This window comes from Talpa occidentalis, unplaced genomic scaffold (assembly GCF_014898055.3).
Source record: "Talpa occidentalis isolate TD23 unplaced genomic scaffold, MPIMG_talOcc4v2.1 talOcc4.12, whole genome shotgun sequence".
Classification (NCBI taxonomy): Eukaryota; Metazoa; Chordata; class Mammalia; order Eulipotyphla; family Talpidae; genus Talpa; species Talpa occidentalis.
Window position 1 is genome coordinate 22,966,364 of NW_023601212.1, and position 19,447 is coordinate 22,985,810.

At 36.7% G+C, this 19,447-nt stretch overlaps 3 protein-coding genes across 5 annotated transcripts in view; 2 read left to right on the top strand and 1 right to left on the bottom strand.

The window, feature by feature from the left end:
• VWA5A (von Willebrand factor A domain containing 5A) overlaps positions 1 to 19,447 on the top strand; it is a 185,929-nt gene that overhangs the window by 70,082 nt on the left and 96,400 nt on the right. For all 3 annotated transcript variants that reach the window (XR_008551064.1, XM_054693165.1, XM_054693164.1), the window contains exon 2: positions 4,753 to 4,983. The gene's annotated coding sequence lies outside the window, so the exon portion shown is untranslated. The remainder of the gene's footprint in view (positions 1 to 4,752; positions 4,984 to 19,447) is intronic.
• On the bottom strand, positions 3,739 to 4,720 carry LOC119240794 (olfactory receptor 10G4). Its single transcript, XM_037505515.2, has one exon. It carries the CDS (start codon positions 4,718 to 4,720, stop codon positions 3,785 to 3,787), a length of 936 nt encoding a protein of 311 aa, XP_037361412.1. The 3' UTR covers positions 3,739 to 3,784.
• Positions 13,004 to 17,068, top strand: LOC119242102 (olfactory receptor 958-like). The gene is made up of 2 exons (XM_037507882.1): positions 13,004 to 13,912; positions 16,985 to 17,068. The coding sequence occupies exons 1-2, from the start codon at positions 13,004 to 13,006 to the stop codon at positions 17,066 to 17,068; spliced, it is 993 nt and encodes a 330-aa protein (XP_037363779.1).

Consider the following 19,447-nt stretch of genomic DNA (forward strand, 5'->3'; position numbering starts at 1 on the left):
AAGTTAAATCCCTACCTATCTAGCCATGTTAGTTTCCATTCCCTGGACCCCCACTACTTGGATTCTTGAATAGAAATGAACTGCAAATACAAACTAAATTGCTACAGTGTGGACAATCAAGTCAAACATGGACATTTCTGATAGAATCTCCACCCATACCATCAAAATAGACCAGGGAGCATGCATATCACATTAGAAAGGACATTTCTGAAGCCCTAAAGAGTCACTGTTATCCGATCATTTCAATTTACCCATAATCAGTGCTGAAAAGCCACATTAGAATTTTGAAAATATGACTGAAATTTGTGCAGTAGTAAGTCTAAAGTGGTCAGATGTCCTAATGATAGCTCTTAAGATCACTAGATATAAATAAAAGGCAAGGATTTTCCTTGAGTGATATAATAGTAAGACATGTTACTCCTCCAGAGACTGCCCACTGACTGTATATTCACGTTAGAGAATGTGGTGTTGAAAACATTAATGACGTGTACCAAGCCATGCATAGGTGGCAAAACTCTAAAATGCAACACAGAACAGCAACCCTTCATAGGCAGCCTAGTGTATGGTAATTAAACACCAGTGGCAGAGGCCATACTAAGTTCTACTTAGTACTAATTGTGAAACACAGGAATTATTGTTCTTTCACCCCGCTTGTGCTCAGGGATGTTGGTGGTAATCTACAGAAATATCTTGCTATTACAAGTTCCCTTCTAACCAGCTGGTGGGCTTCACACTTACCCACATGTTGACAAGGGATATGTCTTGAGCCCATAAAGGCATTTCCATTAAAGTGCTCTTTATTTTTTACCTTTCCTTTTGATTCTGTTGTCGAGTTTCATCTCACTGCTTATGTTACAATCTGTTCTTTTATATTGTCCACTATTTCCTCCAAAGCTCTTAATATATTAACCATAGTTGTTTTAAATTTCCTCTCTGATAACCATTGATTTATGTCGCATCTTACTACTTTTTTCTTATTACTTTGTCTCTTCAGACAGGTTTTATTTTTCCTTAACTTTTAATGTTTGTTTAAACTGGCCATGTTGTAGAAGGCAATAACTGATTGTCCACAAGGTAATAGGCTTCCATTGTGAGGATTTACGATAATCTGAATAGTAGTTTATAGCCTGCTGTATGTATAGGTGCCAGAAGCTTCAAATAGTGCTAGTGTTCTCTGGCTCATATCCTATTACTGTAGGCATCATAAGTATTCCTCAGAGTCTGTATCTTACAACTCGTTCAACTCTAAGTTATAATCTACTGAATTACTAAACAGGGGTCCTGTTGGTGTGGTGGCAAAGTTTGAGGGAGGAAGATAGTGAAGATGTGACCTTCAGAGCTGTTTCTCCATGTCTGCCCCCACTTCCCTGGGCCATTATCCTTGACCACAGCATTCCCAGTTTAATTTCTCATAGCTCTGACCTCTGTTGACTATGCTTTTCCCCCTTTGGATAAGACAAGACTGGAGGGGTCTCACTCTGGAGTGGGAGCAATGCCCTTCTCACAGTTGTTATAATACTCTTTTCCCTATAGTGGACTGTCTCTGTTATGGAGAAGGCTCTGAGATATCTCACAATGATTGTGTTGTCATTTTGGTTTTAGACCTGTGGTTGGTACTCTGTATGAATTGAAAGTTAAATCATAATAAGATTAATTGTGGTTCTTAATTTTGTGTATCAAATAAGGAATTCATAATGATGGCAGTGCAATTAAAATTAAGATAATAGCAGATAGAATAGTTTGAATTGTTTCTACTTCTTGTGCATCCATTCTACTTGTATGTGTTAACTTGGTTGTTAGTATTTGGGAAATATTATGCAGACACAAAATGAGTACAAATAAAACTGAGGAAATCTGAATCAGACCTGTGTATTATATTATTGTCAAAGTCCTAGTTAAAATATATGCACCAACTTTGCAGATAGTTACCAGTGGGGAAATTTCATGTGATTCTGTACTTATTTCAATACAATTTTCAATGTAAAAAACTGATATTTCCCTTCATTGTCACACTTAAAAATGTAAATGACTTTGAGCATAGTTTTTATTAATACATATTGTTATAATATTTTGACTCTTCCAGCACCTATAAACTCATCACATTGTACCTTGGGTTATAGATACTATGCTTGTTTTTCTTTCTCATCAGAAGATGACCTCTGTGAATGTGGAGATCATTCTTGTCTTTTCTTTTTATGTATCCATGGTTTATTGTGTGCCTTAACACTCAGTAAATATCCCATAGCATTTTGTGTGATTACTGAGTTAAGTTAATTAACTCACAAATGTGAATTAAAATTATTTAATTGTTATTTAAATTTACTGACCTCAAAAATTCAAGTTAAATAAAAAAAATGTGATGGTGCAAAGTATGGGAATGAATGAACTCAATGGCTTAGGAATTTTGGTCCAACTTGTCTTTAGTTTTCTTCTTTGCAAAATGAGTTGGGTTTATAGAATAGGTTATATCTGTCCATTTTATTGCAAAGAATACCAATAATTAAGCTCTTATACAGCTGACTATTCATAGTTCATATCATTTTCAGAGTATGATTTTTTTCCCTGGATAGTCTCACAGCTTACTTAGTGTAACAGATGACTGTGTAGCATGAAGGAATGGCTGTCTTGCTAAGTCTTATTTGTAAGGCAGCTTAAGTCTGGGGTATCTTTGGGCTCTTCAGTGCAAACAGCTGCTTCCAGTTTTCTCTTTTCAGAATCTGGCAATATTGACATTTACCACATTAAAGGAATACCTGTGGTATTTAAACAGAGTGTTTATTTTGAGAAAAATGGAAATTTTCAATATATGCATGTATTTGGATGATTGCTTGTAAGATTCATGGCCCAAACTCCCTACCCCTCAATGATGTCCATGGTTCATTTCATACTTTAAGTCAAACAAATATGAATTACAGACATGGCATAATTACACAAGAAGTATCTCCTAGGGTCAGTTTCTAAAAGTGGGAGATACTCTCAATATTTTTTGAAGGTATATATTTACCTTTAAGATTATTGCTTATTTTTGTGTATTTGTTATTTTTCATGTTTACTTACAAAAATAATTTTAAGATTGCTAAAAATAGAAGCTTTGCATTCAGCATAAAAGACCAGGAACTGTGTAAATATAGGGGCATAATCTAAGTAGTGGTATTAGCAAAGTGACCAACTGAATACAAATAGTACATAAGTAGATAAATATTTACTTTCAAAAATCTTGGAAGTCAAAGTAAAAAAAAATCAAACATTTTTCATTAGCTCATAAATGTGAATAAAGCTATACTTCATACAAAGCATTAATTTTTGGTGTAATATTTTCTAATATAAGCATTTCATCATATGAACACCATATAATATAATGGATTATCGATATTATAAGTGGACTTTTCAATATATTCAATTGAAGTTTTAAAAATGGAAAGGTAAGGCTTTCTGTAATGCTTTGATTTAAGTAGCAGAAAATAAAATATGAGTATTACACTGCACAGCAATTCTGGAAAAAATTATGTAGGGGATGAAAGTACATTACTTTTCTGAGGACTCACTTGATAGAACATAAAAAAGAAAAACAAGCCACTTTTACTCCTCTTGATTATTACCATTAAATGACTGCTGAACCTGGCATTTGGATAAGCATAGATTAGAAAAAACAGAAAAATTTATTAAAATTTCATTCGAAAATTAAGATTGAGTATAGAAAGTTTCCTTCAAAGTATAGTGCTCACATGGGTGGTTTAATTTAATTATACATTTTAAAATGACTTTCATATCTGACCTCTGTTGATTATTTACTCTGAGTGAACATAGACTCCTTCCTCAGCTTGAGCAGAGCCTTCTTCACCTCCTTGTTCCGCAGGGTGTACACCACAGGGTTGAGCAGGGGTGTTAGCACAGTGTAGAACACTGCCACGATCCCATCCACAGTATCCCTGGAACCAGGTCTTAGGTAAATAAAAACACAGGGAACAAAGAAACAAAGCACCACAATGCAGTGGGAGGCACAGGTCTGAAAGGCTTTGCGGCGCCCATCGGACGTGCGGATCTTCAGGATGGCGTAGACGATGTTCGCGTAGGACAGGACTATGAGGAAGAAGCAGCTGGATGCCACCACCCCAATGTTGACAAAGATCACCGTGTCATTGATGGAAGTGTCTGCGCAGGCCAGTTTGAGGATGGGCGGTGCGTCACAGAAGTAGTGCTGGATCTGGTTGGGCCCACAGTAGGGCAGGCGGAATGTCAGGATGGTCTGCACAGCAGAATGCAGAGAGCCAACAAGCCACGTGCCAGCGGCCAGCATGGCACACATTCTCCCGCTCATCAAGGTGGAATATCTGAGCGGGTAACTGATGGCCAGGTAGCGATCATAGGACATGACGGTGTAGAGGAAACACTCGGTGCTGCCCAGGAAGTGGAAGGAGTAGAGCTGGGCCACGCAGCTGTAGAAGGAGAGAGCTGCTCCTTCTGGGGAGACCAAGGTCATGAGCATTTTGGGCACAGTGACTGTGGAGAACCATGTGTCAATGAAGGACAGGTTGGCCAGGAAGTAGTACATGGGGGTGTGGAGGTGGGAGTCCAGCTTGATCACCAGCAGGATGAGGAGGTTCCCTACCACAGTGAGTACATACATCACCAAGAAGATTCCAAAGAGGGGCATGTCCAGAGCCGGTGCATGGGGAAGGCCAATGAGGATGAACGTGGTTATCAGGCTCATGTTTGTCATTTCTTCCCATGCATGGTACTCTGTCTTTACAGGAAGGAAAGCGAATTCAATACCATTAAGAAACTATTTCGTATGAAATGTGGCAAATGAATAACCTCTGATGGAGAATAGCCGAGTGAATTTACATAGCACTTTTGCTCAGCTTGGGACTTTGAAGAGGAACGGCTGTTTCCTTTTTACAGTACCAAAGTCAATCAAATAGAAAAAATCAACCGACTTCAAGAGGAGTAAATTCATACAAAATCAACCAAATAGGAGAGAGGGTAAATTTTATGTTATCTATAGAATTAACAAGATATTCCCAAACTAGCACCTTGTCAGAGTTGGAAAGCTCCCCCTGATTAAGCCTTTATTCATCTCTCTCTCCCTCTCTCTCTCCCTCCCTCTTTCCCTCCTTCTCTCTCTCACGCACAGACACACAGACATGCAGAAGCATAAACACACAGAGACCACACTTCCAAACATACAGATTCAGTCTCTTTGATCATCAGAGTATTTCTTCCAAGAATACAAATTTCTCCAAAGAAACATTCATTCTTGATGACTGAGCTGAGAGGAAACTGCCTTCTTAGAACTTTCTGGGCAGGAGCAGATGTGACAAGGCTGGACCCCAGCTGTGGTCTAGCATGGTGGGGAGCCAGGTCCCTTTCGTCTACCCTGGACCACATTCACCTGATCATTGGTGAAATCTGTCACCAAACCAGGGCAACCATGGTCAGACTACCGCCACTTTCCTCAAAATCTCTTATCTGATATGTGTGTCTACTTATAAATATTTTATTATATCTGCCTTGGGGACTCCAAGCCATCAATCATCCTTCTTCTAACGTGTGATCAAGTCATCTCACAATGTATCTTGAGATGCTCACGAAGAATTAGATACTCTTAAATAATAAAGAGGACTGTCTTTTATCTCTGGGGCTTCAGTTCTAGGGCTGAATATTTATATTTACTATAAAACAGATACAAATGCACTTTTAAAAATAAAGAAAAAGTTTGTAAAATGAAATCAATTTATTGTATCTAGGAGTTCTATTATTCTGGAGCTCAGTAACTTTTTAATTTCCTGATTTTATGCATGAACGGAATGTCTCTGTGAATATATATGCAGAGAGGAAAGAAGCCAAAGTTAAAGAAAAAAAACAAAACTCCGACCATTAATGCATTGTAACCCTCTCCCTCCTGACTACCCCCTCCTGCTCCCAGTTTCCACAAGGAAAAATGCTGAAGTTTTACCAGTTTTTGCTACTTACCAATTTCTCAACTGGGTTTTGAATGGCAGGATAAAATTCTAGATTTAAATAATCTCTCAGTCTTTGATGAGTAGGATGCTTCTTGTATAGATGAAACTACAAGAACAAAGTGTAGAAACAAACTTTTTAAATAATAGAGATTAAAATTGATTTGATATCTCAGGAGATCTTGTCTTGGCCCTTGAGTCCTTATGGGTGAGGATAATATTTCCATGTATAATAAATACTGAGGAATTTTTCCAAATGTCCTTGTTTAAGTTTGTTTTGCTTTTCATGCACTATCATTCCACAAAGGATCTCATTTAGTCAAAAATTAATTTCCAATAAATATCCATGACACTCAGGACTTGAAAATTGCAGTTTCCAAGTGATTTAGTTGTGTTGTATTTTGTTTTGTTGTTTCTCTGATTTCTTCTTCAAATTCAAAGATGGAAACTACTGGCTTTCATCCTCAAAGGGACAATTCTCCCAGGCGGTTCCTGTCTCTGATGAATCTTAATCACTTTCTGCTGATTATGGCCACTCAGGAAAAGGAGCTCCGGAGGTTTTTTTTTGCTCCAGGGAGTAGCAGAGAATTTCTCCTCCTAGATAAACATCTTACTAATTACACTTCCTCCCTCTGCGGTTGGTCAACTATGGGAGACCCTAGCCGAGAATAAAAGCTACCTTGTCTGATTCAAAGATATTTTTCTTTTCAGAGACTTCTGCCTTTGAAACTTCTACACTCTAATCTTAGAACATATTTGTAAAAGTTGATTTTTTTAAAGCTTGATTTAATATAACTAAGGAGAGGTGCAATATGCCTTTCTTCTAGAATAAATGTGTCTTAGTTATGTAAACAAGGAGGACACCTGGTGTGACAGAGTAGAAACCCAAAGTACTGTTGATATTTGGAAAATGAAAAAAAATGTTGCTTCACAAATACATTGCCAGTAGAACACTCTCCATAGGTTAGATTTTGAGAAATTAAAGCCTCCCAAATTAATATTTTTCCCAGTTAATCTATCACATTACCAAATTTTTAGACATCATCTATCCATTAAGGATAAGGGATATTTAATCAATGTGAAATCAAAATACTATCTTGAAGATACTTCAAGAATTATTTGCAACTTAAATCCAATTAATATATTTAGAAAATATTAGTATCTTTATAAGAACTTGAAACACTTTATGTAGTCCAGGTTTACTGCTTATAAAATTCTGCTGACTTTTGTTTTCCTAAATAGATCTTTATTTTCCCTTTATTTTTCAAGGCTTTTTTTGGCATATATATAGAAATCTAGGTGGACATTTTAATTTTAGTCTTTTAAATATGCTATTCTATTTCCTTCTGTGTTGCATAGTTTTGATGATAAATATGCTTTCTTTCTCATCTTTATTCTGTATCCAATATTTTTTAAATGTGGCTGCTTTTTAAGATATTTGTCTTTATCATGGTTTTCACCAATTTTATTAAAATGTATCTTATGTGGTTTTCTTTGTTTATCCAAACTGGGGTTTAAAGAAACATAGATTTGGGGCTCCCCGGTGGCGCAGCGGTTGAGCGCTGGGTTGCGAAGCTGCCCGCGGCCTCTGCGGCGCCGGTTCGATCCCCGGCTGCTCCCCGGCCACCAGAGGAGGGTCCCACATGGCGTGCAGACCTCTCCTGCCGCCCGCTGCTCCCCTCAGCAGTGTGCTTCGGTCCTTCTGCCTGCTCTGCTCCCCGCTCTGGCTCTGGTGAATTCTCTCACCCTCCCGCGCTTCTGACTGTGCCCAGTGCATGTATGGACAAAACAAACAGACAAACCAGCAAACAAATAAATAAAGCATGCCTCTATAAAAAAAAAAAAAATAAAGAAACATAGATTCTTGTGTCTTGAGGTTTTCTTTGTCATCAAAGTTGAGAATTTGTATCTATTTTTCTTTAAATATTTTTTCTATGTCTTCCTGCCCTTCTGCGGAGCCAGAAACATATATATATATATATATTATATATTGTATATATATAATATATATAATATATATTAATTTCAGTTATACATTTTTCTTATTTGGAGGTCCTATTACCTTTCTTGTATATCTTCATTTACCTCTTCATTACATTAATTTTTCCTTCAAATCATTGAGTATTATTGACACATTACAATAGCAGTTTTAAACATTTTGTTTCTTTTTTCTTTTAAAGATTTATTTATTTATACAAGAACCAGGGTACAGGCCAGATGTGCGGGAGGGTGAGGGGATTCACCAGAGACAGAGCAGGGAACAGAACAGGCAGACTAATGAAATACACTGCTGAGGGGAGCAGGCGGGTGAGACAGGAGAGGTCTACTGCACCACGCGGGTTTCTCCCTGACCGTCTGGGATTGAACCTGCCTGCAGAGGCAGGGACAGCTTCATAGTGCGGTGCTCAACCATCTGTGCCACCCGGGAGGCTCCATTTTGTTTCTTAATCTCATCATATCTGTTATTTCTGTTGACTAAGTTTTCTCTTGATTTTGAGTATTATTGGACTGCTTGTGGTTCTACATACCATATGTATTTTAGGACTTCTTTGCATATTTTGAATATGAGTCTTTAGTAGTTATACTTGCTATAAATAATGCCTCTGACTTTTTACTTTTTGTGTGTGTTTCTTTTTTACTCATAATATTAGTGTCAATTATAAATAAGCAAAACTATCAATGTTTCCCTTATGATTATTAGTTCCCCCAATTTAATTTGTAAAAGTTATATTATTAGCTTTACAAATTTGAGTTTATATTAAACCTGGATTGATTTTGTATAGCTTATGGAAAGAGGTTTTTTCCCTTATTGCTCCATTTGTCCAAGCAAAATTATTGAAAAAAGGTTCCCATGATGCCTTTGACTTTAATCAAATCATCCATTATTCAGGAGTAGTGTTCTTTTTTTTAAGATTTATTTATTTATTTATACAAGAACCAGGGTACAGGCCAAAAGTGCGGGAGGGTGAGAGGACTCACCAAAGACAGAGTGGGGAACAGAACAGGCAGACTGATGAAATACACTGCTGAGGGGAGCAGCGGGCGAGACAGGAGATTGCGCGCCATCTGGGACTGTCGCCGGCCAGCCAGGATCAAACGGGGACTGCAGAGGCTGCAGAAAGCTTCACAGTGCAGTGCTAAACTGCCTGCGCCACCAGGGGAGACCCTAGGAGTAGTGTTTTTATAACCTCTCTCCCATTCCATTTGTTTATTTGTCTACCACTACATCAATACCACATCATTTTAGTGTCACTAAAACAAAATAATTTGGAAGCATATTTAGCACTAGGAGTAACCAAAAAATGATATTAAAAAATAGTTCATTGTCATTGCTTATTACAGAGCTTTTAAAGTTTTTAAATATATTAACACAAAATGCTGGTTAAACATGCCCTCATAAGTACTGCTGCTAACAAAGTAAATAATCTTAAAAACCCATAATATTCATAATTTTATAGTATTTCTTAAAAAAAAGATTGATTTATTTATTTATGCATACAAGAACTGGGGTACAGGCCAGAGGTGTGTGTGTGGGGTGATGCCTTCAGAGTGCTGCGACGTAACCCCTTGCACCACTAAGGAGGCCCCATTTTTTAGTATTTCTATGTGAATCTATCTCTGATAAAATATCAAATATGGAAAAACTGTATGAATTAAGAGATTCATCATAGTGCATTGTATAGCTGCCTAGCTATAATATATCTGTTGTCTATGATATATATTTATTCTGGGAAATATTAGGAAATCTTAAAACTTATTCAGAAAAATGAAGATGGTTGAATAATGTAGGCATATCTACTCAGTGGAATAGATGCTATCATTAACTTTATATTTTAGAAGATTGAGTAATGATATGGAAAATATTTTTGATAAAATTGTAAAGGAAAAGGTGCAAAAGTACATATATGATATGATTATAACTAGCTAATAATATACCATGACCACATAATAGAGCAATTTGGGAAGAAAACACTAAAATATTGTTAACATTGGTAATGTTAAGGTAGAAGATATACAGTATTTTCTTGCTTTTATTAATGTTTACCAAATATTTTACTAAGTTGATGCAGATTTTGTAATGAATGTATAAAATATTTTGAAATGACAAGATATGGAAACAGAATATGAAGGAAGAGCAGAAGATTCTAATTGCTCCCTTTGCAGATTCATGTTTCTTAAGTGTGGGGATTGGGCCACTGGGGATGTTGTTTCAAAAGAAACTCCCCAGTTTGAAAATACTATAAATCCAGAATTTCAGGACGAGGTGACATAGCAAGACTGAGTGTTGAATCTATGTGCCTTGGATTCAAGAACAGAAGGTGTAAAAATTTGCCTTTCTGCTCTGACATCTTAAGTAAATTAGAATTTTGGCTTTAAGAACATATTGTTATCTAGATATTTTAGAAAAATTTCTCTACCTATGTTCGATGAGTTTTCCATTAGCTGACAATGTCTATTTAATTTTTGTTCTACTGGTACCGCTCTCCTTCCTTTTCTCTCCCTCTATGCTGTTTCTACTCTCCATTTCCCTTGCTCACTCAACTGAATGAGAATCATAGAACTTAAGAAAATCTCATATGTTGTTGAGCTCAGAGATGCATCACTGAGAAAGAATTGAAGGGGAGAAGTGTTGGAGATAAGTGTGCATGTTTTAATTTGTATTTACCTGATGACGTGATATGGAACATCTTTGCATAGGCTTATTTGCCCCTTGTATATCTTCTTTGGTGTCTTTTAGCACCTTTGACTTCGATTTTAATTGGATGTTTGTTTTCTTCTTATTGAGTTTTGTCTATCACCACATTACTCTGAACATGCCTAGTTGCATCTTATTGAGTTTTGAGAGATCTTGGTATATTTTGTATAACAGTCTTTTATCAGATGAGACTTTTACAAATATTTTCCCATTCTCTGTAGCATTTCTTTGTGTTCTCTTAACAATGTCTTTCACAAAGCAGACGTGGTAAAAACTTTTAATAAAGTTTGACTTATCAGTTAATTATTCCATGGACTATGCTTTGATATATCTAAAAGTCATCAACATACCCAATGTCATCTAGGTTTTCTTCTTTTATATTCTAGCAATTTAATAGTTTTGCATTTTATATCTAGGTCTGTGATCATTTCAGGTTAATTTTTGTGAAAGGATTAATTAAGGTCTATCTAAATTCAGTTATTTCCTTATGAATGTCTTGTTCCAGCACTACTTATTGAAGAGATCATGTTTTCTCCATTGTATTGCCTTTGCTTTTTTGTCAAAGTTCACTGAACTGTATTTGTTTTCTCTGCTTTTTTAATATTTCATAGATTCTTTTTCAAGTTAATTTCTAATATTTTACTCATATCTGCAATGCTTTTGTTGTTACTATATTGTCATCCTTATCTTAGTCGTACATGCATGAGGATTACTTGTTACACTAACTTTGCTGAACATTTACTATAAGTGCCAAACACTGTGTAAAAGCCATTTATGGCCATTATCTTCTTCAATATACACAAAGAACCCTAGGAGACAGGTGATATTGTTATCCATTTTTCTTTTGTGGGACATGAGGCTCAGAGAGCCTAAATAAGTTGCATAAGACCCAGCAGTTGTCACCTGGTACTCAGGGTCTGTGTAAGAAACCAGTTTTATGTAAATCTAGAATGAGCTCTTCAAGGAATAGTACTTTGTTTTATTCTTCTTTATATTTTTAGCAGGTAGATAGAATATTAATGTGAGATTAAATTATCATGGCCCAAATTTAACATATAAATTGCATTGTGGGGTGGGAAGGAATCTTTTTTTTGTCTTTCTGTCTATATCTTTATGAGGATCATAATCTAATCAAACATTTTGAGCAGAACCAGCTTTATGTAGAGCATGGTCATATAGAATGATCAAGAATGATCTAAAGAGTTCCTTCTTCCTCCCCTTTTAATTTATGCCAGAAATTCTACTTATAGAGATTTTTCACCATGGCATAAATATTTACCCCTGTTAAGATGGAAATAATAACAGAAAGATAATTTATAAATTAGTATGAATAGGTTTATGAGATTATTACCCATAAACAAATTTTGATTGCAGGGAAAGGCAAAATCAGTTATATCCAATAACCACATATCTAGTGTTAACATAAAACAGATACAAGTAAATATAAGGAGAAATTGGGCCATCAGAAAATAGAATTCACTTTTCTTAGTGTTATCGATGATTTACAATAAAACACAAATATTGTGTCATTTGTTTTTGTGGCATCCATAGTATAGAAACAAAGGCTAGCTATGGAGAGTTACAGTTCTAGTGAGATACAATAGTTGTTTATATTACCTATGCAATGCTTTCTTCTAGACTTAACCCAACTTCTATATGTGTGAAAGCAGGTTATAAACATGTATTATATACATTTTTCCTTGAACAAGAATGCTGAAGAATGGAAACAGTGTTGTGAATGTAAAAATAAATAGATAAGTGAACATAATTTCTGCTTAAGTTTACTTTTTTCTGTATGTATATTTAGGTAGTTGGCCTCTTTAATGTTTAATTATGACTTGGCTAATATTAATATGAGGTTATCACCTAATAATGAATTTTCTTTTCTTTCCCTTTCTTTCCTTTTCTTTTTGTCTGCTGTTTGTTTTTCTTTTCTTTTTTATTGTGGTAACATTGATTTACATTACTGTTTGTGTTTTAGAAGGTGATGATAAATTTTCCATTGGAGATATTGGTTCTAAAATATTCCAGTGTGTGCAGTGATAAACCAGATTGGGAAAAGCTACAAAAAATGGATAATAAGAATTTTTTGAGCATTGTAAGATATTTGATAACTGTAAAGGTAAACTGTTCTGCTAGCTAATTTAACATATGAAAAAGTATGGTCCAGTTTGACCCCTTCCTTGGCTGCCAAGCCAGATTTATCACGGGTCTCCTTTTCCTCCTTGGCTTTCTTCTCTTTGCAGCCTTTGCCTTGGATAGAAATTAGGAAGGTATTTTCTCAGTCATTTGTGCTGTTATGTTCTGATGATTGCTTTACTTTTCCAGGACCACCTAGTGCATAAACATGCAGAACTACACTTCCGTGACGGAATTCATCCTGTTGGGAATTCCAAATACCGAAGGGTTGGAGAACATGCTCTTTGTCCTGTTTTTCACCTTTTACCTCTTCACCTTGCTGGGGAACTTGCTCATCTTCCTCACTGTTCTGGTTTCCTCCAACCTGCATACTCCCATGTATTTCTTTCTGGGAAACCTGTCAGTATTTGACATATTTTTCCCTTCAGTGAGTTCCCCCAAAATGATGCTCTACTTAATGGGGCAAAGCCGGACCATCTCCTACCACGGCTGTGCCTCCCAGCTCTTCTTTTACCATGTCCTGGGAGGAACCGAGTGTTTCCTCTACACTGTGATGGCCTATGACCGTTTTGTGGCTATTTGTCACCCACTGAGATACACAGTCATCATGAACTACAGGGTGTGTACAGGTTTGACTTTGGGCACTTGGCTGGGTGGCTGTCTACACGGAAGTATCCTCACATTTCTTGTCTTTAAGTTACCCTACTGTGGCCCCAACGAGGTGGACAATTTCTTCTGTGATATCCCGGTGGTGCTGCCCCTGGCCTGTGCAGACACCACTCTAGCTCAGACAGTGAGCTTCACCAACGTGGATGTGGTGACTCTCACTTGCTTTTTCCTAATTCTTACTTCCTATGGTCGCATCGTCCTTTCCATATTGAAAATCAGCTCTTCCGAAGGCAGGCGTCGTGCCTTTTCGACTTGTAGTGCTCACCTGATTTCCATCCTCTTGTTTTATGGACCTGTGATGCTCATCTATCTCAGGCCTGCTTCCAGCCCCTGGCTCGACTCTGTCATTCAGGTGTTGAATAATATTGTCACACCTTCTCTTAACCCTTTGATTTACACGTTGAGAAACAAGGATGTGAAATTGGCTCTGAAGAAAGTGTTCATTCAGGTTGCCCACATTTCTGGGGTATAAGGTATAGGGGTGATTCCTCCCTGAGATTCTTTGGGGGAGTTGCTTCAGATACACTACTCTTACAATAGTATTGTTGCCAAATAGTGAGCTGGGTGAGGTTACTCATCAGGCTCTTCTTGGGAATCCTAACAGTCAAGTGGTAGGGCATGGGTGGGCTAAGCCACTACCTTACTTCTTCAAGGAACCTTTTAAGATTGAGCCAGGATTTCCTTTTTCAACTTGCCAAAACAATGCAGCTTTTTTTCTTCTTTACAGTAGGTACATGTTGGAGCCCTGTTTTCATTAATTATCTTAAAGCTACAAGGTCTTGGAGCCCATGGACCCTCTTCTTCCTACATTGCTTCTCCTCCTCCTTCTTCCCTTCCTACCTTTCTCCATTCCTTCCTGCCTTCCTTTTATCCTTTCAAAATGTATATCTTATTCTACATTCTATTGAAGTCTCTTTCTGGCCATTTAATAAAGCTAGGTTTTAGGGTTGACTAGTATGAAATTTTAAAGTAGGTGTGCACACTTTTTAAATTTAAGCTTGAATTGTAGTTTATAAATTCCTTGGCTTTAATCATAACCCATTACAAAAGAATTCTATTTGGAGCTTTATTCCTTTGACCATAAGAAATTTGCCATTGGACTATACTCATTTTGTCTCAAGTGAGGAATGGTCAGTCATTAATCTGTTCTTATAAAATGGGAGAGTGGACTTCTGTAAATTTGCAGATAAAAGTCTTTTAAAGCCAGAGTTGTGTATATAGTCTATTCTCAAAACTCTAATATATAATTAATTGAAATTAACCAGTAGCAATATTTTTTTAAATTTTTTAATCTTAATGTTTAGATAAATAAATTTCAAGCAGTTTATCTGTTTAGAGTCATTCTCTCAAACACCTACCTGCATAAGAGCTAACATTAAAAATCTTATTACTGTGTGTATGATAGTGTTCCAAGCACTTTACATGTATTGACTAAGTTAACTCACAAAATCCAAAGAGTTAGATACTATGGGCCTCCCTAGTGGCACAAGGGGTTAAGCACAGCACTGTGAAGCTATCCGCAGCCTTTGCAGCATGAGTTCGAACCCCTGCCGGCCAGGGACCAGCCAGCAGACCTCGCCTGTCTTGCCCACTGCTCCCTCAGCAGTGTATTTCAGTCAGTCTGCCTGTTCTGTTCCCCGCTCTGTCTCTGGTGAATCCTCTCACCCCCCACACCCCTAACCTTTGCTCCACTTCTTGTATGCATAAATAAACAAATTTTAAAAAAGGACATTCTCCTTTTATAGATGAAGAGACTAAGCATCGAGAAGTAGTCAAACCAAAGGAGTCTTGATTTAGAACTAACCTGTCACTTCTTTAGAAGAACTGAAGAATCATAAATTCTGTTTAATAATAACTATCCTTCTATCTTGTTCTCTATATACCATTTACTGTTTCAACTATTTTACACATATGAATGAGTGTCATCTGAACAGCCTATCTAATAAGCTGCATACAATTTCTCTTCTCAATTATATATGAGTAAACCAAAGGACAAAATGTTAAGTAACTGCAGAATGGAAAAGTAATGATGACAATGGAAATTGCTAGTGAAGCACTCTGGTGAGCATAATGAGAAATAAGCCATGATGGGGAAGTGACAACTTTAGCTTTCCCTACTCTTTGGTAATGCCCATTTATTCCCTAAGAAACTAACCAAGGAATTGACTTAAAACTTTGTATATGACTCATGTCAGATGGGATCAGGATAGAATATTCATTAAAATACCTAGATATAGGATACTAGGGGATATGTATTTTGGGGAAGAATGTCTACATGTCCATTATATAAATCAAGCATACAGTTACCTGATTTGCTACCAGTTATCTGATTTATTACCTGATTTATATACAGTTACCTAATTTATTACGCTTGCTATATCACTAGTTTATCATTTAAGGGCAACACTGCTCTTGTTTGAATGTTCTTGAATCCTTGGCACTATCTATGCTATTGCATTAGCTCTTTATTGTAGTATAAAAAATTAATCTGAAACTCAGCAGTTAAAACAAATAATTTACTGTCTCACACAGTTTCTGAGAGTCAAGCACCTTGGAGTGGTCTTGGCCTGGGATCTCCATGAGGCCGTGGTTGGGTTATTGGCCAGCTGCTGTCATTCAGTTGGGTCAGGAAGATTTGTTTCAAAGATGCTCCTTACATAGTCCTTCTTCACTCACCACAGAGGCTGCTCCATCCATTTTCTCACCTTCATGTCTTCATAGTATGCCACCTGCTTCCCCCCCAGCATGAGTGACCTAAGAGACAATCTTAATGGGAAGCAACAGAGCCTTTTTTACCCTAATCTTTAAAGTTACACTCCATCACTCCTTTTATTTATCTCTGAAGTGAATCATTATGTCCAGCCTATACTCAAAAGGGGAGAAATTAGGCTCCACCTTTTGAAGGGATGTCAGAAATGTGTTGATGTATTTCCCACTTCCCCATCACAGATATATATCCACCTATTTAGATGTTTTCCTTAGTGGAACTCTTCACTTAAGGTTATTTCATATGATAGAGATATATCTTGGAGCACAGTTTTCTTGATTTAGCATTCCACTGCAAAAGTTTTTGCTTTTATGAGGACCCCAAATTGTTGGGATTTTTGCTCATTCTCAACCATTTCCATAATACCTTCTCCAAATACACCACTCTACAATGGTCTCCTTCTAACAGCAATTAATTCTTGTTTCTTAAATTATTTGCTTTGTCACTATGAAATACTAACTGTAATAGTTCTTCCATCATAATTTTGAATATATATATGATTCAAAAGTTATTATTCAACATTTTAATAAATGGCAGGCCTAGAACACATTTAGGTAGGAAGACTAGCCATTGGGATAATACCAAATGGCTATTGGCTGTTTATTACTTATGTATTTACAAGGTGCTAGCCAAAGTGTAGTGAATAAGATATACATGACTTCTCTCCTTATAGAATATAAAACGTACAGGAGAAGGCAGATGGGAAACAAATACTCAGCACATAATTGTGATAAAGATGTTGAATAAAAATAGAGGGGCTGTGAAAACCTAAGCTTAAATGAAAGCACCAAGGCTGAAGAAGGAAAGAAATTTGAAAATTTAGCAAAAGAGGAATAGGAGTGAATAGGAGTGGAAATTGATGTACATCAGTCCCAGGAAAATTTTGGGGGTGATGAAAATTTTCTGAATTATGAAAATATTTTCACAACTTTAGAAATTTATTATAAATCACTAAATTGTGCACCTAGAACTGTTAAATTTTATGAAATGTAATTTATACATTGATAAATCTGTTGAAAAATAAAAAGGAAGTGCTTGTTAAACAAATGGATAGTATATCTCTTGTGTCCAGGGGAGAAGAAATATCAGCGTCCAAGGACATTTAACTCAGTTTAACAATTACACTGAGTAAATTGTGTCAAGTTGTTGTAGCAGGAGAGACTTGGTTATAATCATTTGGTTCACTCTATTTTAATTGTACACTAATAGCCTTGTGAGAGTATTTTACTTTGGATGTGAAAGGAACTTTACTAAAAGCAATGCACTAACACATGCATTCTAGTGAATATGGTGTTTTATTTTTCTTTGCAAATTTATACATTAATATTCATATATGCCATATAAATAACATTCACAATTCATATATAAATCATATATATATCCTTTAAAATTTGCTGTGTAATTGATTTAACTTGGTGAGGTGGCAAATGAATATTTGCAAGATATCTGTTGAATTAATGATATGGAATGTTTAGAGCTAACAATATAAAGAATGACACAGTTTTACATCATCATGTTGTTACCTTAGGACTCTAGAGATTTTGTCAAGATCAGCACTTCTGGAAGATGAAATGAGATGGTATATATAGAAGCTCACTACGATATTTATCTTTTCCTAAAGAATGTGCGTGTGTGTTTTTTTAAAGATTTATTTATTTATTTATACAAGCACTGAGTACAGTCAGAAGCGTGGGAGGGTGAGAGAATTCACCAGAGCCAGAGCAGGGAGCAGAACAGGCAGAAGGACCGAAGTACACTGCTGAGGGGAGCAGCGGGCAAGGCAGGAGAGGTCTGCGCACCCTGTGGGACCCTCCTCCGGTGGTCGGGGATCTAACTGGCGCTGCAGAGGCTGCCGGCAGGTTCACAGCCCAGCGCTCAACCACTGCGCCACCAGGGGAGACCCAAGAATGTGTGTGTTTTAATGAGTATTGGGGATACAAATTATGAGATATAGACCTTTGAAGAATTAATTATTGGGATTACTTATATTCAAAGGTTTTATGAGGAGATGGTCTAATATAGAAAATTATATGACTAACATTTGCTTTTTGAAGACAAAATATTCCATTTGTAAGAATTCATTTTTAAATGCAGACAGAAATTCAAATCTAAACTCTATGACTGATTTTTGGAGTAAACTTTGGTAATTGAACTTTTTGAACCTACTCTCTTCCTATACCTTCCCTCCTTCTTGTCCTTTCCTTCCATGAAATGCTTCACAAATTTGAGTTTTGTCCTTCCACAGGAGCCATGTTAATTTCTATGTTGTTCTATTTTAGTATATGAGCTACTGAAGTGAGTACCTTGTTTTTATCTTTAAAAAGAAAATAACCTCTAGCTCATGGGATGGATTGATACAAGGATGAAATAAAGGGGCATTGAATCATTTGATTAAAAAATATTCTCAGTAAGCAGTAACTGCAGTTTTAAAACCATGGAAATTGAAGTCTCTTCTGAATTCCTTGACATGACGGATAATGATTATTAGAAGGTTGTAAAATTACTTTGGCCTTATTACAGTTGTCATTTTTTGTGACTTTTTTTAATATCTCAAAACAGTTTTAGCCATATAGTTGTGCCAGGTCTTTGTGCTTGTTTCTCTGGATGGCCAGTAACAACGATGAGCTCACAACCCTAGTTAATTCTACCCATGTCTACTCTGATCCATTCTCTACATAGTCAGCATTGAGCAGATTGAGTTCTTAAAAATATAAATGGAACCATGACAAATGCTAACATGAACTTTAAGGGCAGTGTTAATGGAAAAGGAAGAGCTTTTAGAAAATGCTGTGGATTCGGGGATTGTGAATGTGATCATGGGGGATATAAAGCTAGTTAAAGACAAAACAGTTGCAGGTGTGTTTTGTCATTTTAACTCCAGACGGGATTGTTGTTTCTTTAAGTAGTTACTTTCTTATTCCCCAATTCTTTCTTCAACTGAGAGACAGGCAGGGAACTGAGTCCCCAAGCCCCCCAATGAATCTTTGCGCTCTTTCTCTGGCCTCTCTCTGGTGTTCTTAGTTTCATGTGATCTTGTGGTCTCATCGCAGAGTTGTCCTCCTGTAGCCATAATGCTGCCCCTGCATTTTTCCATCCCCTGTAGGCACAGGCATGAGCATTCACACATGTGCACATCCATGCTTACTAGGGCCAGATGTCTACAATCCTGGGGTGCCTGCCCTGGGCCCATGCCTATAGGCCCAGGGCATCCACACT